This window comes from Miniopterus natalensis, chromosome 14 (genome assembly GCF_054644295.1).
Source record: "Miniopterus natalensis isolate mMinNat1 chromosome 14, mMinNat1.hap1, whole genome shotgun sequence".
In the NCBI taxonomy this organism is placed as follows: domain Eukaryota; kingdom Metazoa; phylum Chordata; class Mammalia; order Chiroptera; family Miniopteridae; genus Miniopterus; species Miniopterus natalensis.
Genome location: NC_142094.1, coordinates 51090402 through 51117447, shown reverse-complemented (window position 1 = coordinate 51117447; position 27046 = coordinate 51090402). Strand labels below are relative to the sequence as shown.

The 27046-nt window shown below is 43.5% G+C and overlaps 1 protein-coding gene and 1 long non-coding RNA gene across 5 annotated transcripts in view; one reads left to right on the top strand and one right to left on the bottom strand.

The window, feature by feature from the left end:
* Window positions 1–27046, top strand: part of LOC107536462 (uncharacterized) — an 81854-nt gene that overhangs the window by 41502 nt on the left and 13306 nt on the right. For both annotated transcript variants that reach the window (XR_001603139.2, XR_015715621.1), the window contains exon 3: window positions 8454–8505. This is a non-coding gene — a long non-coding RNA (uncharacterized LOC107536462). The remainder of the gene's footprint in view (window positions 1–8453; window positions 8506–27046) is intronic.
* Window positions 273–26400, bottom strand: FHIP2A (FHF complex subunit HOOK interacting protein 2A). Of its 3 annotated transcripts, none has more exons than XM_087823970.1 (17): window positions 26204–26400; window positions 20095–20173; window positions 16778–16947; window positions 14827–14931; window positions 14235–14357; window positions 12278–12571; window positions 11900–12096; window positions 10764–10878; window positions 10179–10255; window positions 9899–10091; window positions 9551–9720; window positions 9032–9175; window positions 8109–8199; window positions 5820–5963; window positions 4149–4289; window positions 3687–3790; window positions 273–3594 (listed from the first exon to the last, which is right to left on the bottom strand). In XM_087823970.1, exons 1-17 carry the CDS (start codon window positions 26246–26248, stop codon window positions 3489–3491), a joined length of 2298 nt encoding a protein of 765 aa, XP_087680096.1. In that variant the 5' UTR covers window positions 26249–26400; the 3' UTR covers window positions 273–3488. The 3 variants fall into 3 exon arrangements, with proteins under 3 accessions (XP_087680096.1, XP_016067654.1, XP_016067653.1); XM_016212168.2 differs by lacking the exon at window positions 26204–26400 and adding an exon at window positions 24397–25439; XM_016212167.2 differs by lacking the exon at window positions 26204–26400 and having other exon boundaries at window positions 20095–21110.

Below are 27046 nucleotides of genomic sequence, written 5' to 3'. Positions count from 1 at the left end.
TCTAGGACCTGGACGAACATCCCTTCCTTTAGGGAAGTGATTTGCTACGGGGTGGGGTGGATAATAGATATGAGGCTCACCCAGGGGCACTGTTCAAACTGCATCTTCCCCTCCCGAATACTGGTATATTCTTTCACGTTTTTTCCCTGGAGTCGAGGCTGACGCCTCAGTGACCTTTTGATCGCCGCGTGCCGTATCTGTGTGTGTGTCAGGAATTACTGTTTTCAGCTTAGGGAATGTTTCCAATTAGAATTCTACAAGCATACAAGACATTTTGTTTAAAGTACATGATTTATTTTTAGATGATCCCTCTTAGTCCTGCATGCATTGTTAGCACAAAAAGTTGCACTTGATCACAACGTCCTTTGAAGAGACAGTAGGTACACAATCACCATCTTAAGAGTTTCTTCGTAGATGGCCCAAGAATCCCAGGCCTTGGTAACACTGTCAGTAACCTACACAATGTTCGATAGAAAAATTTACCAAATGTCCTTTGTTTAATGTAAACAAGGCAAGGAGGCAAACAGAGTATTACAGTAACACTCTTTTACAGGGCCCGGAAATATGATTATCTATCATGTTCTAACACATCAAGTGTCACAATGACATGCATATTTTGATTAATTGTACAGCCCAAAATATAATTACCATATAATTTGTGGTTTTCGCGCTTCTCCACTGTTACTTTGGTCAAGACCTATGAATTTCATAATTAAATGGTAATTGTATATGAATGCAGTAAATTTTATGGAAACACGTTACCATGGATTATGAAGGTAATTCCCTTAATTTGTGCCCTGTAAAATTAAGTGTAACAATCTTTACACTAGCAACAGTGTAAGCAAGCTAAGGATTTTGGTCCTTATATATATACATATATGTACACACACAATAATGTACAATTAAACCAAAAAGCTATGAATCCACTCACAGCTTCCATATTGCACAGACAGATACATTACAAGAACATAACATAGTTATAATGTGAGCACTACAATGATAATTGGCTAAGGACAGATCTGAGTTCTATCAAGTGAAGAATGTGGCTCATTACTAAAAATAACCTCAAAGACTATGTGGTTAGAAAGATTTAAAAAAAAAAAAATGTGCATAGCTATTTATACCACTGTGAAGCAAGGCTCAAATTCAGTTTGGAACTTGCAATCGATGGTTAAGGTGGTGCTTTCTACCCAACACAGTACATTTTAGTCACGGCTTTGCATGTACCAAGTGATAGAAATACTCAGCTTCTAAAAGACAGTCAGGAAAAGAATAACGATGTACTGAAATGTTTCGCTAACAAATCCAACTCACTGTGAGAGCTTGTGCTGGCTCCAGGTCTGAACTAAATATGAATAAAAGAAAGAGAAAGGAAGGGAGGGAGGGAGGGAGAGAAGGAAACCGAGAAACAAAATATACCTTAAGCTTTAGCTGATTACAAATCAAAGTCATTACAGTAACTTAGAAAAATATTTTTTAAGAAGCAGCATACACACACAAAATATAAGCATTAAAGCTTTTCTGAGCCTGGTTTCATGGATTAGCTACAGGGTCCCATCATGAAATCAAAGATAAAACAGCATTTGGTTTCAGGGGTGACCTCATGGCCGTTACACCTACTGGACACTATGAGAACACTAAGAAATATCTAGCATCTCTTAATGCCTTGTTTTCACACACCTACATCAAAGTAGGCTGTAACTCCGTCTAAAACTGGAGATGTCGCCGTGTTCCTTGCACAGACTGATGAGTAAATACCGCAAACTTAATAATGTTTTCCCATCATCAAAAGCCATGTAGAGAAAAGCATGCACAAAGTAGCCATCTCCCACGCTTCTGTTCCTTTGCTTAATAAATTTCTTAGAAGGAGCTAACAAAGATTTGCATTCAATTCGAAATTTGGTCTTTCTGTTGTTTTAACAGCGGTAAGCATTCTAGAGCCAAGAATATTCATAATCTTTTGATATTTTGTCCTTAATAAATAGCAAAAACTATAAAATCAATCAGAAACAGGAACGTAACAGAGTCGGCAGGAGGTGTGAAGCCTGCTCTGTGCACACACGTGCCACACTGTGCACACGCCACACTGTGCACACGCAAACGCTCCACACAACACAGCTTCGTAGAAGGGGCGGCAGGAGCGGTCCCTCTGAAGCCAGGAAGTGTGGTGTGAAGTCTGCTCCCCGAATTACCAGTAAAAAAAGACGAGGAAAGTGCTGCTGCTTAACATCTCAACGAGAAAAGAAGGGAACTTAAAAGCCACGTATGTGCGGGATAAGCGGCACCCACGGGACGAGCGGAGAGGGCCTGAGCGAACAGCATTCTGCAAACCGGGCCCGCGCGCGCCGTGCCCGCGCAGCTCCGCCCAGCGACCCGCGCTGCGCACACACCATCCGCGCGCATACCCAGTTTACCCAGACTTCCACATGTAAACAGGACACCCTGGTCTGTTTGTTTTCAACTCTCTAGAATAATTTAAAACAAAAGACTGAACAAAATGGAAAAAAAAAAATGTAAACATCAGGGAGGCCATTGGCATTTTGATTGCTGCCTAAGCGTTACCGGTCAGTCCCCACCTAGACAGGACCAGGCATTTCAGCAAGAAAATCGAATCTTAAAGCGATTTTATAAAACAATTTTCAAAGAGGGATAGAAAGAAAAAAAAAGAGGTTCTCACCCCAATACGTGTGAATTAGCTTTAAAAAGCACTAGCTTAGCCAAGACTATCAATGGTGAGCGCAGATTCCACATCGTGGCGAAAGTGACACGGTTTAAATAAACTGGGACCCACACGTGAAACTCAATCACCTACATGGCTATGTGCACAAGAGTAAAAGAACATTTCTTTAAAAATATATATATATATTATATTAATCAAGAACTTTATTATCATATTAAATTGTTATTCTTAGAAAAGCTGAAGAAAGTTAATGGTTCTCTATGCATTTTTATGTCCTATTACTAATTCAACTCAGTTGATGGTCCCTGAATTGTATTTTTTTTCTCATTTATACTTTTTCATATTTTGTTTGATAAGAATTCTGACCTTAAAAAGTTATAAAATTAGTCTGTGGGGGTGGTTTTTTTTTTTGCTACTTATTAATCCAAAAGAATATAAGCATCTGAGTCCCAGAGAATGTCAAAATGCCTCGCTGCCCAAAAGGATATTGAAATAACAGAAACATCAAAGTCCTGACATCAGAATTTCTGCAGCTTTTCCCACGGGCATCAGAAATGCTTATTTCCTGAAGTCCCTCCGACCGTATCCCGGATTCACGGACGTGCAGGTTTACACAGAGAGCCTTCAGGACAAAGCCGGCGGAAACAACATCACGCAACATTTTACTGGCGCGCCCACGCGACGGGCTCGGAATGGTCCTGCCGGTTTCCTGCGATACTTCACTGGAAGGCTTCTCGTCTTCCCCGCCGGGCGCAGCGGAGTCGGGTGAAGTGCGCACAGCGGCGCGGCCCCTCCGTGCCGGGGTGGCCTAGGGCGCGGAGGCCGCGTGGTACTTCACGAACGCGATGGCCGCCAGCTCCTTGCAGAACTCCTCCAGCACGATCACGCCCTCCAGCAAGGTGATGTGGTCCACACTGGGGGCAAGGCAGGCCAGGGCATCAGCACACTGCCACGTGCGGGTGGGAGTTTTAGATTTTTTTTTAAAAAAAGTGAAACACTGACTTACATGGGGCCTTCCGGTTCCAAACCGAGCAGTCGCTTTCTGACTAGCAGCAGCTTGGGAGTAAAATCTTGAATACGCTGGATTCTCACCATAAGATCTCCAACCACCTGCATCAGAGAGAAGAAAGAACTCGATTCCTCAAATCAGCTCCCTAGGGATTTTCAGGATAAGAAAAAACACCCCATTTCCCATTTCCTTTCACTAAATGAAGAATGTCGCCTTTCACTACTCACATAACCATCTCTGACAGAGGGCTCAGGTCTATTCCTTACAACACCAAAGTCACATATGAATCACTTAAAAGAATGGATTTTTCTTGTTTCTCTACATTTTATAGTAAAACAGTTACTTCTAAACAGCAGATGTATATTTTCCTTTATGTCACACTCACTACCGGCAATGACGCTAAGATGTTAACGCGACAGTTTATCGGCCCTAAAGAACGTAACAAAACTGATCACTCACCCTGACGGTGACGGAGAAGAGCGATCGGCAGCCGGAGGCAAGGTTGATGTAAGGATCCAAAAGGTATTCGTGTATGTGCGGGTGAGGGAAGAGAGAAAGCCGAGACAACACCGAGGTCACCTGCAAGTTTACGTCATACGGCTGTGGAGGGGTAGAAAACAGAAACGCATCAGGCATTATTTATAATGCCTACACCGGGGCACTTAATTTACCACGTTAATCTGTCTGTCCAAGAAGGTTAGGGCAAGGAATATCAACTTCACCTTAACAATAAGAAAATGTGACAAGCGGCTACGTTGGCTGCCCAAGGTCAAACTCTTCTCGGTCAGGACAGGGACAAGAACCTGGCCTCCTACAGTTTTCTGGGATTTTTTACATTCTGCTATGGCCCTTGGCATTTTCCTTTCTTTATAAAATCACCAAGGTTACAAACAATACGAAATGCTCCTGTTAAAAGGTGTTTTTTAAAAAATTAACACTGTGACTATACAATAATGTTATGAATACTTGATGTCATTAACTTCTCAATTATATCTGCAGAAATGAGCTACTTTATTACTTATCCATAGTAAATGTTTAATCCCAGCACGGTTATCCTGACCCTAACAGGGATATATACTAAGAAAATACAAGCTGGTTTTAAATGCTTGGTTAAGTATAGGACAAACAAACACACACACACACTAGAAGTACAGCACATTCCGTTAAGAAGTTAAAAGAAAAAAAAAAAAGACTCTCTTTATTGATTACTATCAGAAACAGTACTGACCTAGTGAAATACTTCTTAAGTGGTAATGTCTTTATTTGCTTTTCTGGTTATTAAAGATAGCAGGCTCACATAGTAAATTTATAACTCCCTAAGCTCACATAAACATTTAACTAAAATGCTAAGAAAAGTACAAGTACTTTAATACATGATTTTAAATTAATTCCAAACTGGTTAATTTCTATGTGGAGGCAAGTACCATGCCAGGTTCTTTTCTTTCCAGTGTACATCGCGGTGTGTAAAGCACTTCAAAGCTCTATCACCACTGTTTATGTGTCAATGAGGGAGGGAGGGATGGATCCTATAATCCCCAATGCATTTCTCCTGACAGTAGTGAAACATACATAGCAAAATACCAGCTGATGGTGATCTTTACCCACCTCGCAATAGGTAGCTTTACCTTTTTAATTTTAGCCCCCCATTATGAAAATGAGTATCATTCCCAATTTCTGTCTGATGAAGCATCTAATACTGTTCTGTTATTTTAACGGGCTCAGAGTATTTAACAAGATCAAGATTCAATTTGAAATGACATTTAACCTTACAAGGTTGACTCTACTTGTATTTGTATAAACTGTACTAAAAGGCTTTCTGAGTTAGTCCGAAAAGAAAGCACTTTAATCACCTCCAAACATGTTAAAGAAGTTAAGACGATGGCCGATAATGAGAAGTAAAATATACAATTCTATAACAAATGTCAGGACAAATAAATGCTTTTAACATAACGAATGCATCGGAAACCCACCCACTGTTGGCAATCAAGCTCTATGAAAAAGTCATCTAGTGGCAAAAGTAAGAAAACAACGATAAAACTACATTACTGAAGATCTAAACTAAGACTTGGGATGAGCCCATAATAAATGGTAACAAAATAATACGAAAATTAGTATTTTAAAATTCATTACCTGATCAAGGATTCTTCCCATCCTGTCAAATAAAACTTTCAAAAAATGGCCTTCAAAGAAAGTGGCTTCTAAGTTGCACTTTTCCAAGGCTTTGGGAGACCCAGGCCACTCCCATCTCAGGCAGATAGCACAGTAGTCCCGGAACTAGGGAAGAAGCATCTAGATCATTAAAGAGGCACTAACCACAAACCAACTGAGAGGAGACAGAAGGATTTCCTCAAGTAGGATTATCAGAATCCACATGCATGCTGAGTGCTGCTCTGCGTGAGGGGCCGGGGGAAGACGACGTGACTCAGGCAGACCCCCAGGAGAGGCCTGGAGTAAGATTATACTCACCTGCACCGGTACATATGGATGGAAAAAGAGGCATATTTTAAGCTCACCAAAGTGCCCCCTAACGACTATGCTCACGCTCTCTCCTTTAGAGGAATTTAAACCTTTACTTATTTTCATTCCATATCTAGAGAACACTTAAAAAGCACAGTAAGTTCCAGCCACACTGTCAGGTCTGTTCTAAGGTCACCTGGAAGGGACGGAGGTGCACGCGGCTGAGGCCGAGCTCGGCCTTCCCGCGATGCGCCCGCAGGGCTGTGTGCAGACGGGACACAGCCCTGCAGCCCCAAGTGCGGCCCGCGGTGAATGACCACGAGCTGAGAGCAGCATTTGGAAGCTTCTACTGCACTTTAACTGAGTACATTTTATGTCCGTTGAATCCAATGAAATAATCAGGGCTTGTAATCTGTGCTTTTTCTTTTCATTTTTCTAGCAATTCATTTTTATTACAGTTTACAAAAGTGTTGGTCTCTGAGGATGGAAATACTAAGAAACTGGTCATTCACTACACCAAGTTTATCACTGTGATAAACAATATGAATTTTTATAAGCACAAGAATATCTCATATAATAAAAAGAAATTTTAAAAGTCTTCCCTGGTATGTAATTTACTTGAACTGAAATGAAAGAAATTTGCAGCACAGTTTCCTTCCATATTCTTTCGCTTTGCAGACTCTCCTTGATAAAGCAAAATTACTTTGACCTCTCTAATTTGGAAATTACCTCAAATGAAAGCAAAACATATCCTCACCATGAGGCACTAACTTCATCTCTTAAAACAGAAACATTTAAAAATGATAAAAAAGCCAGTTTCTTCAATATATTGTGAGTTTCGAACTATTGGGCTTTTAATAGACAATTTTCTTTATAAAACCACACCCTAGTGTTTAGTAAGGCATTTTCATATTAATACTTCTGAAATTCTGACCTAGATAAACAGTAGTTTAATAAAAATGAAAAGGAAACTTTACAGAAAGAATAAAAGCAGTTTAAAAAATCCTGTTGGTACTACTGAGGTTGGTATTATTTCACTGCCTTATTGTTGCATGAAAGTACATTACTCAGTTATTCATGTTGTGGGTGGACTTGAGGTCAGGCTCAATGCATCAGGAATGAACTACAGGCATATACAAGTTAATTACGTATAACACACACTTAAGTCCCAATTAATTAAATGACAAACATTTTTCTGATTTGAGACATTTCAAAATTTAGAATTTTGTAAAATGTAAAATGCTACAGTCAAGAAGATGAAGAGAAGGTCATTTAATATAATAACTGAGAGGAGAGATTGAGAAAGTCGCTTCAGCGAAGTAGAAAGCTAGAACGCGGGGGACAGAGGAGTGAGAGTGGGACAGAGGGACGGCGTCTAGAGGTTACTGTGTGGAGGAAAGAAGCCGCCTATGGGACGGACGCAAGGGCCGTGGCGGGCAGAATCACTTACAGATCACCTTCTGGGTTAGCAGGGGAAAGGATCTGGGGAGATACAAAGTCAAGTACAGGCCCGGCCGGGCGTGGCTCAGCGTTTGAGCGTCGACCTCGGATCCAGGCGATCGGGGTTCGATTCCCGGTCAGGGCACATGCCCGGGTTGGGGCTCAACCAATGACTCTCTCATCATTGATGTTTCTATCTCTCTCTCCCTCTCCTTTCCTCTCTCTGAAATCAATAAAGATATATTTAAAAGAAAAAGTCAAGTACAGAAAGAAAGGAAGGGGGAGGGAAGGGGGAGGGAGAGAGGGAAACAGGAAGAGGGAGCATTAGAGAAATCTTGAGACAGGGACGCAGTCCGTGAAATGCAAAGTAAGGCCACCTGCGGGAAGTCACAGTAGTGAGAGTGGCGGTCAGGTCTTGCAGAAAAAGGGAAGCCTTGGGAGAAATGACGGTGGGCAAGGTGACAAGGCGTGTGAGTGCATTCTCATTCGATTTCATTTCAGAAGATTAGCTACCACACTTACCTGCCTATGGGCATCGCGGAGGTAGGTGTCGTATCCAGTGCCCTCAACGTGGTAGGATGATTTTGCTTCATCCGGTACCAGACAGAGAAAACTTAAGTGAAAAAAGCCATAATCAATAACATAATACCCTCACAACTCAGTACCTTTATATGTATTAAAATATCTAGCAATAGCTTCAGTTTGGTGAAGTATTAACGCAAATGGAAGCTTGGAAAAGAAAATTGTATGTTAAGTACTTCTCTTGAACAGTCTTACTGATTAAATACTTTCATTAAAGTTTTTATTAAAAAATTGCTCATTCCTCTCAAGTAAGCCTGAAATGACTTTTTTTTTTTTGCATTATAGGACAATGACAGATTGCCATGAGATTTGTTAATTTCAGGAAACTGGCTTTCAGGTAAGTGAATTTAAGATTTTTATGCACCCTAATTTTGTATCTTGAGCGACATGCTGTTTTCTCTGTCATCTGTCAGAACCAGGCATATCAGTAATAGAACTGCAAAGGAAGCTAAAGAAGAAAACTGCCACAGAAAGAGCACTTAAAAAAAAAAAGTAAAAACACAAACTAACAAAAAGGAATAACCTATGCTTAGCATATATGAATACATGTCTAATAAATACGACTTGTCAAACTGGAGATTCTCCAGGTTGTTAAATGGGAATTACTTAAGATTACTTACATATAAAAAATAGGGTATTTTGAAGGTCAGTTTAACCTCTTGTGTTTATTTAGATTAAGGAGAGCCTTTCTCTTTTGCTACCATAGTTGCCAGAGCATGGCAAAGATCCGACACAGTGTTTAGATTAAATAGGAGAAGACTGAGTTCGTATTACAGCTCTGTGACAATCTAAAGGCAGGGCTATTGCTTGTTATAAAAACAAATAAAAGTGATGCAAGTTGTCACATATACACAGCAACTCACCTATTCACAATTTTATGCACTTCCGTCTTCCCGTCGTTTTTGGGGTGGTCTGGAGTAGCCGGAGGCGAAGAGCTAAGCCACTCTTGGTTTGACAAAGTGTTATCTGGTGAAATGTCAGTAAATAATGGATCTTCTTCCAGATCTCTAAGTTTAATTTAATGACGTATAAGAAAATATTTTATTATATTTTCTAAACCAAAAGATTCTCTGCTGTGTTCTTAAAAATAATTTCATTCTTGCATGGTTTTGTTTAAAAAAATTAACAATGTGTTTATATTTTATAAAGAAATTAGCATTTTATACTAACATCGAACTCTCAAGAATATAGTGACTTTGTTAGATTTAATGAAGAGACAATACTACCTGTAAATTTAAGGGGAGGTAATATTCAGACATTTAAGTTTTATTTTTTTAAAAACTTTCAAACCATTATCGGTTTTTTATGAATAAGAAAATAAGAGGCGAGGAAATTACGAATCTACATGACATGCTAACCTCGCAGAGCTGGCTGACACTTACACTGCTCCTGCTATCAGTCCGTTCTCTAGTGCATCTTTATCTTCTGGGCACACAGGTTTATATTCCGTATAATTTCTTTCTTCAAGATTTCTTAGGACCAAGTTGTAAAGAATGTGCTCGTTGGGTTTTTGTAAGAGATGTTCAAACATCCTCAGTGTCATTATGCTTATCTGAAACCAAAAATGATACAGGCTGACTGAAAAACGTCTTTCAATAAATTATTCTTCTTGCCACCCTAGACGTCATGGTGTCGATTGTTAAAAGAGGCTGGGGTCAAAACGTCACAAGTATATTAAAATCAGTGTTCCCAAGACTCTAGGTCAAACTCTAAATCATTACAGTGCTTACCTCGTCGGATATGTGGTCACAATGTTCAATTAACCTATGCCTTAAAGGGTGCCTGTGCATTTCTGCCAGAGTTTCTGGTTCCCTCTGATCTCCAAGGATGAAAAATACCATTTCTTGAAGCAAAACTCTGGAGGTGACTTGCCGGACAATGCGATGGAGCAAAGCAGTTGATGTCAGGATGCCCATCTCAGAACTGGCACGGCAAACAGGCAATTAGGGGCAAAAATAATGGGAAAACAGGAATTTTTTATTTAATTTTTTAAGTAAAGGGGCTACTCACGTTTGCATTAACTGAGGCTCCATAACACCAATAAAGAATCTTTCGTGAATGGCTTTGGCAAGAGCAACAGCAGTAGTCTAGAACATAGGACAAGCACCGTTACCATTTTTTCAATGGAAAAGAGAGATTAATTTCTAACATCAGTAAATCACCCTTCACCTTCCACCTGAATTAATGTGGAAAACAAACTTGCCTACGTTAGATGTTAGTTACTAAGTTCTTTACATTTTATCTAAATTTCCAAAAACAAGACAAACAGGATAAGAATATCATACCAATCACCTTATGGTAGTAACATCAATGGGTGTTATACAATAGAGGGAACTGAAGGGAGGCCAATGCTGTCTTACGAAGGGCCATACTATGATACTTAAAAAAATATCAAGGCAGAATTCCCTTTATATTCTGCCTTTATACACACATATATGTACACTTCTTTTGTTCACTTGGTTTTACTTATTTTACTAACTGTGCTATCCTAAGATGATTAAGATATACTTGGGGACATAAACTAAGGATTCAAAGTTCACTTAATAGACATTCCCATTTTAAAATGACCAATAAACAACCAAAAAATATTCAAACCTTTTGTGCTTCCTTTATGAGTTGATCGCAGTAATCAAACCAGGAAAGAAATGAAATTAAGGCTCGTTTTCCTGGAAATGCCGAAGCATCTTCTTTATGACTATATGAGTCCAAACTGTAGGGCGCAGAAGAAATGCCTTGTTATCCAAGAGCATGAGTCCAGTTCAGTACACATGGAAAAATGCAGGCACGTGAATGAACCTACACAGGACGATGTATTTACACAGGCAACGCAGCAGGACTACCAGAAGAGGGTTTTATAAAAGGAAGCCAAAGATTACAGAAAACCTTTTCAATGAAAGCTGTAAATAACGTTTTCTCATTATGTGGGCAGAGAGGAACTAATGCAGGATAGAGCTGCGGGGGGAAGACTGTTATACAGCCCCTCAGACTTGTGCCATGAACTTGACCAAGCAACAGGAAGGAGGAGTCGGAGGTTCTCGGCGCTGGGAGAGGAGACGGGGAGGGAAAGGAGGACCTGCAAAGGGAAACGACTGGCCTGCTTCCCCTCCTGCCTCAAAACAGACATAGGACAGTAAAGGTGACCGGTGGGTCTTCCCGGCAGATGCTGGCAGAATGCCGGGTGGGTAAAAACAAGTGAAAACCAAAGGTGGTCAAAAATGCACCGGAAAACAGTAACAAAATACTATCCTGCTTGCAGATGGTGGGAATATGGGTGATGTTATTTATGTTGCTTTATACCTTTTTAAAACCTATAAATGTTCCACGACAATCATATTTCCCTAGGAGAATCAAGGGGGGAGCCCTAAAAGATGGGGAGAAGAGGCGGAAGAGCAAGGTAGGAGGAAAGATGCTACAAAAGGAGATTATTTTTAGGACTTTGTTTTTTTTAAACAGATAAAGTCATTGGTGTCAATGCAATTAAGGTCTTAATGAACCACTATAATAGACAAAGGAAAAGTAGCTTAACTGTAACCACTGGATTATTCCCATACGAATTCATTACCACTAATTGATAACAAATTTAAAACAGGCCTCTCAAAACAATCCCATTCAATGATAACTAGCAATGTTTTTCACAACAAAAGGTTCCTATTATTGCAAAATAGAAATGGATTTCAAAGTAGAGGTGTGAGGAGTCAGCTTTATGGAAAAACACAAATAATGGCTCTTACCCCCAGTTAATTGCTTCCACTGTCTCAATGTCTAAGGGGTCCACTGACTGAGGTAGGGCCTTGTACAGGGAGGCGAGCCTGTCGGTCAGTAGTTCGCACAGGCAAGTGCTCTGCGTGAGGCACTTGGCAGCCTTGGGCTCCGGCAGGCTGGCCAGCAGCATCAGGCCCTCGCAGGCCTTCACGGCTATTCGGCCGTCCTGGGGAAGGGGAAACACACACACCTTCGATTCTCAAATCAGATATCCGACGAGTCGTTTAAAAAAATTTAACTTTAAGGGATTTAATGCTTTACACTAAAATAAGAATAGATTTTTTTTTCTATTTTAAATGCACATAACTGTGATCATATTAGAGGGGAAGTTAAAGATGACGACTCACAGGACTTCTAGTAAGATTTAACAAAGAATTCACTAAGTTGTAATCTTGGTTTGGGCGAACGACTGTGGCCTCCGGCAGTGACGTGACGCTGAGGTTATCCAGGCTCGTGGACAGGTCGTCCGTCTGATGAGAAGGATCATCTTCTAACTCTGTCTGCTCCGTTCCAGCCGCACCAGACAGCTCCTCTGGCTGACCGGGCTGTCCCATGTCTGTTGACAAGGAATCTTGACCTTTTCCCGTGTCTTCTGAGGTTACATTTGCTGCTCCTTTGGAGGCCAAGGATTTCAATTTATTCTGCAAAGGGATACAGGTTTTGTAAGATTCACATAAAAAAAAAAAGCCTCATAAAACAGAAATCGTATTTTAATGGATTTTTCTATCATTAGCATTCAATGTCTAGCCAGCACAGCAGTAGATACAAGTGTTTTGACAAATGAAAAGACTCAGACTTTAACAAACTGTGTTTTAGATATCCGAAACCTGCAGAGGCCTTTCTGACACACTTTACACTATCTACAAAATTATTACACCGACCATAGTAATAAACACTACTAGTGATACCTATTTGACTACTTCTGAAAACAACCGATGTTATAGGGGAAAAAAGGCTCTGGAGGTAGCAATTGCAGTTCATTGTTTTCTCATCACTGGGCTTCTAGGGCTATATAGCCTCCACGCTGATTCTCCTAAGATCAGTTTTCTAAGTTTGTTTCTTATACTTCTGCCCTATATAAAAACACGGACTGTAACTAGGTTGGAAGCAGGGGGTTCGAGTGAATATATTCAGGAGGCCCTAGAGGCTGACTCCGTGGCCTTGTGCAGGAAGCAGGTGAAAGGGATGAGTGCCCGCGTTCCTGAACCAGTAAGGCTGCCTCCTGCATGCACCCGACCAGGGATCGAACCCACAACCTTGCTATGTGCCCTGACCAGGAATCAAATCCACAACCTTTTGGCGTATGGGAGGACACTCCAACCAACTGAGCCACCGGGCCAGGGCAAGATAATCTTAACTGAAGCAGATGATTAGTTTCAAGGCAAAAGTATCTTGCTTTCTATTGGATGCTAAGGTCGAAAAGCAAGTCACATACACGTTTGAATTTATTGGAAACCTAGTTACAGTCCCTGTTACTTCCTGTTGGAGTCACTCCATCAGCTTCTGAGTTCATTTCCCTGTTTTTCTCTCTCCTCTCAAAGGAATCCATTGTACAAGATGCTGCCACCAATTTGACAACTCCTAGTCCATCTATCCAGGTCCCCTCTCACCACACAGACTAGTTACACTGCTTGCTGAACACACCATAAACTTTACTTATGTTCGCCCATTCGTATCCAAACACACCAAGGCTCGGATCAAAGACAACCTCTTCCCTGAAATCTTCCCTGATGGCCTAGAGCAGACGTCATCTCTTCAACCTATAAACACTTAAGGAGCATCGGTTCTGCATCTTTCCTGATACTCACCTTATCTACCCTGGATTATGTACTGGACCTGAACATTAGTCTCACCTTCGTCACCAGCCCATAAACTCCTTTAGGGCGAAGACAGCGTCTCACTCATTTACCACATGCATGTAACCCACAGTGAGGCATCTGTGAGATGATATAAACCTCCTACAGATTAGATTTCAGGGGAACGTGCTTGAGAACTGCAAAGTACTTTTGTGACTATACTTACAAATAATGACGTCGTATTTCTCTGAAGATTTATTCGTTCAGTAAGTGTTAATGAAACAGTTAGGCACTGTGCTGGTACCTGAGAAGCTGTGGGCACCTAAAGATTAATGGAGCAGGGCGCTTGTCCTCAAGGAGCTTACTGACCAGCAGGAGAATGTAAAATGCACGTGAAAACTCTAACACCAGGGAAACGGTAGGAACTGACATTAAAAGTATATGAATCGTCAATTCTCAAAGCAACTTGAACATAAGAAGACTATGAAGAGTCATAAGTATGCCATACCTCCAGAAAAAAATTAACCAAATAGGGATCTTCCTTCAGTTTTGCGCATACAATACAGAGAAACTGAATTTCTTCATTTTCCGTTGGTGTTGCAAGGACTTCGCCACAGAGTCGAATTAATTTCTGTCAAAAAGTTTTTCAGAAATGTTTAAAGTTCGGTTATTTTTTTACAAGTATGTAAATAGCCATCCATGTACCTTAAGGATATTTAAAGTTTTCAAATACTGCAAATAGCTGGCATTCTTCAGAAGAACACTATTTATAATCCCCGATACCAAAACAAGTTCACTTAGCAAATTTTTCAGATACATGACCCTCAAAAACTAATGAAGTATATAAAAAAGCCCTCCCTGAGATGCCAAGGAGATGAGTTAAAGGAAAATGAATGTAGAAAAATTTAAAAGAGACATATAAAGACATGAGGCACATTTAATACCACGCCATGCAGAGAAGAAAGCTCAAGTATTTGCTAATGTCCATGTTATTTTCAGAATAACTTCCTGTATTACTTTTATTCTTAGAAAAATTATATAAAATGACGTATCTATAGCAGAAGAAATCAAACCAAATAGCTGTGCGCGGGGGAAGGTACCTGCACGGGCCGGTGCACGTTGATGTGCGGAAGGAGCGGCTGCCTGATCCTGCCCAGGAGCTTGGTGTAGAATCCCAGCACCTGCTGCTTCATTCCCGGAGGGCACTGGGCACGGGCACGGAGGGGTGGGCGGGCGCAACCAAGAACAGAGCAGACAACACAGTCACGCTTACTCAGAGGCTCACAGCGTGGGAGAGGCAACGGCCGCCAACGCCGTCGGCCAGGACGCGACTGTCCATCGGTCACTAACGACTGGCATTCTGGAAACACAGTGACGTCTGGGACTGCGATCCAGCACGTGGGCCCATCGGCCGATGTAATTATAAACAGCACGGTCACAACACGCTGTTGAGGTCAGAGTTTGGTTTGGGCGACGTCGGCCTGTTCCTGTTCTAAACGCTAAGGTAACATGAACCTATTGGAGTTACCTCCTTGGCAAAGTAAAGCCGGAATCTTGTTACTTACGCTGATGACAGGTAATCAGTGACTGTCCATCGCGTAAATAAGTGCGGGAGTAAATAAAGCCTAATACATACGTGAATTAAAGGATGCCTATGGTACAAACTTCGGTGATTTAGTTCAACACTGCTGTTTTAAAGGAGTTGCAAAATTATTTAAATTATGATTACAGGCAATTAATATTTAATAAAGAAGTTTTTATAGCATCCCCATTGTTTTAAATATTTGCTCAAAAGTAGGTCAACCCGATGACTACTCACGTTGTGAATAGAGTATGAATTAACGTTATATGTTCTATAATTAACCTACTTACACTGCCTCTGAACTGAAATACAGTCTCAAAATGAGTAGCATTTCTAAAGCATCATCGCAGACATGCTACCCAGAAATATATAAACTATAATCTTAAGCACAGTATTTTTTAAGATAGTAAATGCCTTACATGATTCAGATAAAACACTAATAGTTACAATCACCTATATCAGAACATATTTACTAGTACTACAATTACTAACATTTGCTCAAAAACGAATTAATATTTATTCCACTTAGTGCTATACAATCCCCGCCTCCAATGGACAGGAACGAAAGAAAGGTGGAAGGGAATGAACTGCAGGTTCTTAGGGAGATGTGTTGCCTAGAAAATGCAAACTGAATGAATTCAACTTAAAAGGGAACTGGTATTATAGGTTAGTTCAGAGGAAATTGTCTTTAAACTATTAACTCATACCTCTATTTGCTAGTTAAACGTGTGAATTAGCTGGGATTTTTTTCAGTTTGATTTTCACGTATAGTACAGAAATTCACAGAGCAGAACCACAGGTGTTTAGAGTTGAGGCCACTTGGTGACCAACCCCTTGTTTTGAAAGAGGCGGAAGGTTAACCAAGGAGGCTTCCTGAAGGCCACAGTGTATTCGTGACAAGCCAGGCCTCCTAGCCTGAACCCAAAGTTCTTCCCCTACCCCTACGGCAGCACACGGTTTGAAGCATATCTTTAGAAGCAATTTGAAAGTTCTGCGGCACAGAATATTATTTATTTAACATCAGCTTTGCAAAGATTTCTCAAGACTCATGAGGCCGGAAAACTTGGTCTCCACTTAGTCGTAGAGTGAATGTCAGAATAATCAGTGACATTCTCTTTCGGGATTGTGAAAAGTAATTCCTATTTTTGTGACCCAGTTTTCACTGGGTTCCTTCTCATTTCCTTCGGTTCTGAGCACATGTGCTTGAGTTTATTTTCACAAATGTTGACACTATAATTCTAAGCAGCCCAAGTACCAGTTGTTGTCTGGAGCGTTTGGGAGTTTTGCTATCTCTGTGGAAAGTCACATTCACAAAGGCTGCCCAATTTTCTTTTTTGCATGATACTGAAATCCTGCCACGCTTAACACATACCTCTACAATAAAATTTAGTACCTGGCAGTGTCGTTATCTCTAAGACATGAGTACATGTATTACGTGCCCACGAGCATGCCGTGGATGAGAAACTTACGTCGGCTTTCCCTAAGGTATAGAGCGTTTCCAAGATCTTGTGATGGAGCAGGTACTCCATACATGGCCCCGTCTCTCCAGATTCCCGTTCCCTCTCCTCTTGTACCAATATATCTAACATCTGCTCCAGATGAGATGGAATATTGGTATCTGTCACTGGGGCTTTGTCATCTAAACAATAAAAAAAATTCGTCAAACAGCCAAGCATTTTTAAACTGCACATTTAAACTAAATATTTTATTAAACATTAAACTGGAATATTTTAAACTGCCTTTTTAAACTAAAATACTCTTGTATTTCTCTATTCCTATTCAAACTGGGAAAGATCTGAACTATACACTTCAGTGAGGCTTATACTCATGGGATAATTATCTTTGCCAGAATTGAGATGATGCTTTTGCCATTTTTAAAAATTGATTTTTAGAGAAAGAGGAAGGGCGAGAGAGAGAGAAACATCAATGTGAGAAACACTGATCCGTTGCCTCCTGCCTGCGCCCTGACTGGGGATTGAACCCGCAGCCTGGGTGTGTGCCCTGACCAGGAATCGAACCCACAACCTTTTGGCACACAGGACAACACTCCAATCAACTGGCCACAATGGCCAGGGAGCTTTTGCCATCTTACTCAAAACTGAATCAATATTCTGAGATCGTACTGAGTAAGAATTCTCCTGAGAAGCAGCTTTGACTTTGGGAGTAGCTGTCTATTAATAAGAGAGGTGTCAGATATTTTTAATAGGGCCTTTTTCTTTGAGCTCCTCATGTTTTCATAGATGGAGATGAATCAGGGGCATTTAGGTGTCGGACTTCCCAGTGCTAAGAAGTAATGCAGCAGCAATCAAAACAGAGCCTGTGCTCTCTACATTTCTAGGTTATTAAGTTTAATGTTCAAGGCCAACCTGTTTCTATATAAAGATACTTAAAATTCAGACATTCTAACTGGCTAATCGGAAAAAAAATTTTTTAATTACAAGTACATACAAAATTCTTATATTTACATGTATTTTTTCTAATCATGTTCCCATTTTCCCCTAAATGGCTCTTTTTTCTAAATTATTATGCATGGCTTAACCAGCTTAGGGAATATACCGAGTGGGGCAAATGTAGGTGTACAGTTATTCGTATGGAAAATACAATAATTAATAAATAATACAAGAATAAACTGTGTTTTGTGTACTCACAACTGGAAACCTTCTGCCCCTCCCTGTATATAGTCTGATTTTTATTCATCGCACAAATATAAAGAATTTTTTTTTTAAGACAAATCCCCCATGATCCTATCAGCTTGCCAAATTGACTACTATCATTTTTCCATGTCTCCTTTCGGTGAAACGACATGTGTCCCATCTGCGTGTCCCCTAGTGCTCACCCATACATTCCTCGAGGGAGCCCGCCGTGCTATGGAGCAATGCTCGGGGACTTCCCTACTTCAGAGGCTGCCAAACTTTACCCACGGGACAAACCCAGCCTTGCCATCTATTTTGATAAATAAAGTGATATTGGGACAAAGGAATGTTTGCTCTTTTACATACTGTTGATGGCTAGTTTGCGTCACAACAACAGAACTGAGTAGTTACAACAGAGACCGTATGGCCTCCTTCAGGCCCTTTACGGAAAAAGTTGGCCAACCTTCACCTATTAACACACGTTCCCCATATTCACTCTCCATCCTGCCGATTCGCTGAGAAAAACAGAAGCAACCAGAAGGTAACTTCGGAAGACTCCCGGCACCACATCTACCCCCTTGCCGCATCATACCCAGATGGTCTGCTTCCTACCTCATTTTTATGGAGAAACTGTCCACAACCTATTGAAGGCTAAGCCTCCACTTGTGCACTAGGTCCCACCCCCCGCCTGCCTACTTAGGGAGATAGCTCAGAAATGATCTCGTCGGACTCTTGTACCCATCCTTCCCTCCCCTACTAGATCATTCCTATCAAATTATAGATTGCTTACGTCCCACCTTTAAAAAAAACAACCCTCTTTTGACCCCACATCTCCCTTGGGCTGCTGCTCCGTTTCTCAGCTCCCCTTTGCACCAGCATGCCCCGAGAGAGCAACCTACCTAACTCTGGGACACGAGTCTCTCTTGGTCTCCTTTGCTACTGTCCTCATGGTCCTAACCCCTAAACACTGAGTCCAGGGCTCAGTTCCTGACCACCGTCTCTTCCATCCATCCTTAGCCCACAGATAGTCTCATGCACCCTCATGACTCTCAATGGCACACCCCTCGTTTAGACCTCTGCCCTGAATTCCAGATGCCTATTTCCAGTCGTCTACTTGACACATCCAGCCGGACAGATAATGAACATCTCAAACTTAACGTGGAAAACTCTCTTCCCAACCTGCCCCTCCGGCAGCCTCCTCACGCTCTGTTTTTCCAGTTCAGCTGCCGAAGCCCAACCTTTGGAGTTCTCCTCGACGCTTACTCTCGCACACCCAGGATCCAATCCATCGACAAAACCTCCTTCAAACCTGCCCAGAACACAATCACTCTGACCACCTCCACCCTGGGCGAGGCCACCATCACCTCTCCAACCACTGCCGCGGTCCCCTAACTGCTCTTCCAGGGTCACCTCTGCGTCCCTTCAACCTAAATGTGCACAGGAGCCAAAGTGGTTGCTGTAAAACAGATTCTGTTACACCTCTGCTCAAAGCCCTCCAGTGGGCGCCCACCTTGGAGGCTAAGCCAAGGCCTTACAATGGCTTAGAGGGTCCTGTGTGAACCCGCACGCTCGCCTGCTTGCTGTCATCTCCCGCCACCTCTCTCCCTGCCCCCTCGCTCAGGCCACAGGGGCTTCCTCACAGTTCCAGGAATCTGCCGGTTCCAGCCCCAGGGTTTGTGCGCGCCTCCCCTTCCTGCACGTCTCCCCGCCCCCAGACTGGCTTCCTCTCTCCCTCAGACTCCAGCTCAGCCCTGACCTGGGGCTATGCGGTTTTCTCCGACCTAAAACGGCCCCACCTTCCGGCCCAGCACACACTCCTATCCCCCTCAGCCTGCTTCATTTTCTCTCCAACACTTTTCATGTGACACACTGTATATATGTGTCTACTTATTGTTTGCTCCCCCCAATCAATATGCTAGCTGTTAGGGATTTCGTCTGTCTGATGGTTTTTACCCACCCCCACCATGCCTAGAACAATGCCCTACACATAGCAGGTGCTCAATAGGTATATATTTTTAATGAATCTAAAAGAGGAATTAAAAATAAAGAAATTGTTTCTACATTTAAATATGAAATAACTGAAAACCAATCTGAAATATAATTTAATATTGCACAAGTTTTTCTGTTTTACTGTCATAAGCACTGTTTCTTACCCGAAGTCTCTATGTAGTAATGGGTAATTGCCTTCCAGTGATAAACGAAATCTTCTTGCAAAGGGAGAGAAGGTGCCAGCTGCACAAACACACACAAAAAGACCCCAGTTAAGGAAATGGCATGAAAGTTTCCCATAAAGTGTACCTCCCTCCCTGTCTACGAATCGCGCAAAAGCAACGTAAAGACGAGAGGTGAGCTTTAATTTGCTCCCATAGGCCAGATGCCAAAGAGAAACAAATGAGTCAAGTCCACGAAAGTAAAAATGATTTATTAAGAGGAAAACCACATTTATCAACATTATTATTAAACGACAGTATTGTTTTGTTCCCTCCCCCTGAAACTAGTAACTACATATGGCTCCAAAAGTCACGGTGTTCGATGAAAACACACGATATTCTATTACTGAAGTATCAGTAAAACGGCCTTATCAATAGCCAGGGATCTTTGTACCTGGGACTTTGACATGCCAAACAGTAAAACGGTGCCGTGTAACTAGTTACACATCACCGCTGCTAGAACATACGCCAAAGTCAGCCCGTAATCAGATTAAAACCGTCCCTGCTCTCAGTGACGGACATGTAAGCCTTTTCTTTTTCAAGCCTACATTTAGGCAGGGCGCTCTTTTCGGCGAAATAGCTACGTGAACAAGACACTACCAATTTAAAGTCCACAGAGTCAAAAATGTTTTACATTTTAGCTTTGAAATTTACTTCAGAGGTTTTAAGACCAAAATTACAGCCCTTCAGCAAACCTACAAGTACTTCAAACGTGTGTGGAATGGATAGAAAAGACTGGGTGCACCTCCAACATTTTCTTTGCAGAGGGAGCGAGAGAGCGCGCGGGCCTGCCCTAACGTCAATAAACTTTGGTCAGGAAGCACAGAGTCGACCCAGCTCGCTTAGGAACAAACAGGTGTCTCTTCTGGAAACCTACACTCTGGCGGAGGCGTCCTCCGATTTCATGTTCTCCCTCTACAGACAACCCAGGGGTCATGTTACCCCTGCACCTCTGCTCGGTCCCCAGCAGAGAACTCAAAGTTCAAAGCCCCGTGAAAACAACTTCCAAACTGTTGGGCAAGTTCTAAACACTGGCTTCCGTCCAGAGGATGAAATGTATTTGGGAGGGAAAGGACCTGACAACTTGTCAGCAACCATGGTCATCTTAACACCAGCTCTTCCATACTCCCCGTTTCCCCCACTCTGAGTCACACCTCATTTCCACACAGAACGTTATGGGATTTTTAAAAACATTTTAAGATCTTTAACAAAGGAGTTAAAACCTTTGGGATTGCTATACTTCAAGAGCACGAAGAGAGAAATCGCTTTGGGGAGATTGAGGAACAAAATTAGAAAGAAAAATAAGAATGAAAGTGTTAATTTGGGGAAAGAAGCTTCCTGAAATTTTTAGATTAAAAAAATCTGTCCTGATCAGCGGCTTGTTTTTAGAATCGTCTTCAAAACATCAATTTCTCTCTTTTCTTAGACCTGTTTATTTAATATAACAACTTTAAATATAGTTAAATGTATTAACAATTGAGGCAAACCCAAATGAAATTTGGCGTTTCAAGAAATGTACCTAGTTTCTTAAGTATAAGTGTTGGGATTTGTTAAATTTGTCGGAGGGAACCTCCAGGGTATCTAAGATCACGGCGCCTTTGTTCCAAATTATTTTACCCATGGGCCTTAACTCTACTTCCAGCGTAAGCCACCAAATCAAAGATCTCACAGGATGTGTGTCGGGACCTTTGTTATTACAAAGTCAAAGGAAGGTGGTGTTGTTCACTTATAAATACCTCTCTCCCAGGAGTTTGACTCAAAGAAAAAAACCTATTGAAGTAGCTGGGAAAATAGTCCTAAATTGCTAATCACTTAGTTTAGTAACAGCCTTGTTCAAACATAAATAAATTTCCTCATTTACTTATGTAAAATTTCCTAGTATACTTGCCTCTCTCAGTACTAACTCTAACATGCAAATTACCCGCTTTATCATTGCATAAAAACATTTACGCTCTGGGTAAAAATAAAAGGGGGAAGAGATGTGTGAATCAGGACTAGAGGATTCTAATTTGAGTTAACATTAACAATACAGAGAGTAAATTTTTGAAAACTCCTGCAATCACTATCTCAACCAAAAATGGACATAAATGCCTAACTTATCTGCGGCTTTCTCTGGGAAATCTTGCCAAGCTTCCCGACTAGGATACAGTCTTTCCCACCCGTGCTGTGGAACCCTCTACCAGTCCGCTCCCTCCAGCCCAGCCTTCATCCCGTATCTGTCATCGCTGAATTATCCGTCTTCTCCGCTAGATCGTAAACTGTGAGGGCTGGGGCTCTGTCATGTTTTTCATGGCTGAATCCCCAGTTTCCAGTGCAGGGATGGCATACAGTAACCCTTCAACAACATTTACTGAGTGACTAAATGAATGACACAGCAGTTGCTACATTTAATAAGCAGTTATGTGCCAGGCAGTGTGCTACAAAGTTTACTCTTACTGTGTGGTTTTCCATTCTCACAATAAACGCCTACTTTTCCCGAAAAAATCCTATTAAGACCCAAAGCCAGATAACTGACTTGCCCAAGGAAGTCAGAGAAACCCCGGACTGTCTTTCTCCAAAATGCGTACCACACAAGGGATCTACGCTGACAATCCACAGGAGACCTCGTGTCCTCAAAGCCACGTTGCGTACGGTCTCCCCTGTACAATGAACATTCCACGCCCAGGCCTTTTAAAATGCTGCTTCTCCCCAGCTTTTCTAACGCCCTTCCTTTCTTCTCTGTCTCCAAAGTCCACCTCAAGTCTCACCTCCTCCAGGGAGCCTTCTCCAACGACCCAGTCCTAAGTGCCCGCTCCCTTCCCGCTTTGGAGCTAAATGGCTGCACAGCCACCCCAACAACAACAACAACAATAATAATAATAATAATAATAATGGTTAGCATTTACTAAGCACTTCCCATGTGCCAGGCACTGCTCTGAGCACTTCAGGTACATGAGCTCATTAAAATTTTCCCACCAATTCTACGAGGCAGGGACTGGAGCCCTGCTCTGCCTGGCTTACGGCTAAGCCACACTCCTGCGTATTGCTTCAACTTGCGAATTTGTTTTGCTTCCCGAATTAGACTGTCAACATTGTGGCAAGGACACAGGCACACCTCGCTTCTCTTGTACCACGCCATGCTTTCACGGCGGGCTCGTGAAACACGTGCTGAATGGCCCGAGGACTGAGGTCAGAAATCACTTGTTGGAATACGCTTCAGAAAACACAGCATGTTTGATCTGAGGTTTCCGTTTCCTGGGCAGAGTCGTTTTGTGTGTTTTGTTAAAGAATTGCTGGTCTCCCAAATCATCACTAAGTCTTAACTACAATTTCAAATTCTGAAAGGTGACTTCAACTGAACTAATTAGTTAAAATGAATAAAACTTCCTTCCCTGACATGGCCCTTTATTCTCTTGGAATAAGTCCGTCCTCAAAGGATGGAACTGGCTGGGATTTGAACGGAACCAGTCCCTGGCAGATCACCTAGCTCAGCCCAGGCCCTCAACAAATCCCAAATTGTACTCCCTGGAAGGTATTTTATTTACTCTTTGGAGAATTTGTACTGAAATGGTCCAGTCTAACCTCAGAACAACAACAAAGGCCTGATTTCAGATTTGAGACACGTGGCAACTAATGAAACAGGTTCATTTCATAACCCTCACTGGCCAATCATTTCTATACTCAAGGAAGACTGTCATTTTCTGAAGAGAGAGGCAAGAATGACAGATTTTGGTTTTGATCAAGGTATGAATTTCTCTCCTGAACTCAAAATGCAGTCTAACAGCTTAATAACACATTTTCAAATATTAATCTTTGAAAATATCTGAGGGTTTCTTTTTCTCTTGCAAGCAGTTAACAGGAAGTGAAGAGGAACCATTAAGTAACCAACATGGAAAACTCCACCTTTAAATCTCACTTCAATGAACATGTATCTGGTCAACCCTAAAAAAAAACACCTGAAGGCTGATCCCACTGAATAAAGAAACCTAAACGTAATAATACCAAAAGGGGAAACATCAGTCATGCCATGACACGCTGAAAAGGGTCACATTGGTGTCTGCACACAGGATTATCTCCTGTCTCTGTCTAATCCTGATAATTATGTTCGCTGTAATACTGTATCTGAAAACACTAACTGAGCGTACAAAGGAAAAGAAATACAGGGAAAAGCCAATGAAATGAACTGAGGAATGGTAAGATGAGCTGACAGAAAAAAAAAAAATGCTGAGCAAATAAAGAAACAGAACCGGATAAATGGAGACCAACCTTGGGCTGGGAGAAAATATTCCTTGAGACCACAAAGATGGCTTTTTTTGTCATTAGCTATGAGTTCATTCCCAACAGCTATGATGGAAGAAAAAAATTAGTATGGCAAAAGTTTTTCGTGAGCTTTCACCTCCTTCCTATCAAGGTAAACTGGGAAGTGTTACAGCTGAAAACATCAACCCTAAGCCAATGAAAACAATGTTTCTAAATTCAGTGCCTTAGCTCTGAGGTCCAGGTGAACATATAATCCACTCTTAGCTTTCTCACTGCTCTCAGCAAAGCAGACAACCTGGCTGTTGCAGGACCTGAGTCAGGCAATTACGCGGGTAATTTGGAAAATGCCAACATAACAATTATAAAAAGATAGTAAGGCCAGAAAACACAGGCCTCGGGGACAAAAACGAGTCTCTTTACTGGGAGAGCACGCAAGCCATCTTTTCCTAAGCACTTATTTCTATAACGATGAGCCTGGTAAGTAAAGGATATAAATAATGTAGTATGTTTTTATTCCCAATTATCTCAATATTAAGCTGTATTCAATGTTTAAAATTAGACGACTGTTGGTGTTTTAAATTAAGGAGTGACGTAAAATGTAAAGGCCACTGTTTTTAAATCCTTTTAACATAAAGATGCTGCAGGCCCTATGAGCAAGAAAGGACAAACAGAAGTTGTCTCAGAGTCCACGCTGTCACCTCCCTCCTGTGTGACACTGCGCTCCATTCATGAACACTTCCTTTCTTGATTTTGATACACTCGGTTTCCCAAGAACCCGTCCTGAAGCTAAAACGACTTCAAGAACATTTCCCGCCTGTCACTTACAATAAAAATTCGACTGAAGTTTGTTTTTACGACCGAATTTTTCAAAATTCATGTGATTTTTAGGATCTGGCAGTAAAAACGGTCGCACTGTCCCTGCTTTTTAACAAAGCGGTATGGCTTTCAATGTGCTCTATCCCACCATCCGAACACAGAAAAGACATTTTCAAAATGGGCAAAGGAATAGCTTCTTATGAGGCTGCAGGTTTCAAGGTGGGCATTTTCCCCGAGTGAAGTGAAGCACTAAGCAGGCAGCGAGGCCTCGCTTCCAGCAGCCGAGACGCGCCCCATTCCTCCTCTGCAGGCGTCCGCGGCGACATGGGGACAGTGTGTCTGCGCCGGGGTCGCAGGTCCCGAGACAATGGCAGGATCGACGCGGGGCGTCCGGGCAGAGGCGGCGGCAGAGGAAACGGTGTCGGCGGCCTAAACCACCCTCGCTGATGCCCCCCCAGCTCCCAAGTGTCACATCAACATCAGGGCGCCAGGTCCCGCAGACCGGGCGGGTGCTGGGCCGGGGTCGCGCGCCGCGCGGTGCCCAGAGTCGCCCCCAGGTAGGCGCACGGCTTCCCGCTCCCCCACCCCCGCGACGCGAGCGGAACGGAGCAAAACAGAACCGACCGCGCACGGCCGGCCGTTTCTTTTGTCTTGCTCAAGGCTGCGCCCTTTTTGCCCGGGAGGCCGGCGGTCATGGGCTCGGGCGCGCTCCCTGGGGCTCCGCCAGGTGCTCCCCGGCTCCCCTGTCCCCACCCGGGCACCGGGAGACCCCCGACCCCGGCGCAGGGCCGGTGCCCCCGGGCAACCCCCCCCCGCCCGCCAGCCAGCCCGCCCACGCTCCAAGGAGGGGACGGGACCCCGCGGGGCCCCGCAGCACCGGGCGGGGGGGCCTGCGCCGAGCCAGGCCGCGGCCCCGCGCCCCGACGCCCCGCAGCGCCCGCCCCGGCCTCCGGGAGCTAGGCCGCCGCCCCGCCCGCGCGCCCGGCCGCGGCCTTACCGCCTCCACGGCGTGCTGCAGGATGGAGGTGAACTTGGAGAACATCCTGTCCCGGGACTGCAGCAGCCGCTCCCGGGACGACCTGGAGAGCTCCTCGATCCGCCGCCGCCGCCCCTGCTGCGGCTGCCGGGGCCGCTCCAGAGTGAAGGCCGGTGCGGGCGCCGAGGCCGAGCGGGAGGCCGGGGAGGCCGGCGGGCGCCGCGGGGGCGCTGCGGGGGCGCGCGGGCGGGCGGGCGGCGGCTCGGGCGGGCGCGGGGACGTGGCGGGCGGCGGCAGGGCGGCCCGCGCGACTCGGCCCGAGACGCTCCGGCGGCGGCCGCTCGGGCTGGGGACACGGTGGCAGCGGCTCGGGCTCCTTCCGCCGCTCTGCGCGCCGCGGCCTGCAGGGGGCGCCGTGGCGAACCGGGGAGCCGGCCGGGCCTGCCCGGGGCGGGTGGCCCGACGCCGCGGGGGGCGCACGGGCGCCGGGAGGCCGCGGCCGGGGCGGGTCCCGGGCCAGGCGCCGCCTCCGCCCTCCCGCGGCCTCGGGGCGCCCGGGGCCCGCGCGTGTCGCGCGTCTGCACTTCAGCCGGTGGGTGTCACGTGCCGACCTGCAGGGGAGCGTGGCCGTATATGCGTGTCCTGCCCTGGGCGCGTCTTTTAAGGGCAGATTTGGAAGAAAGTAAAAAAATTAGAATTAAAATTAAAAATGCACGGTGTTCCTAAGGCAAAGTGCACCGTGAAATTAAATGCTAAACATTAGAACAGATCAGCTAACGCTGGTGGCGTGGCTTTGCAAACTAACGTATATTACGGTTGCTAATTATTCAGCATTAAATAGGAGCCGCCCCCACCCACCGGTCA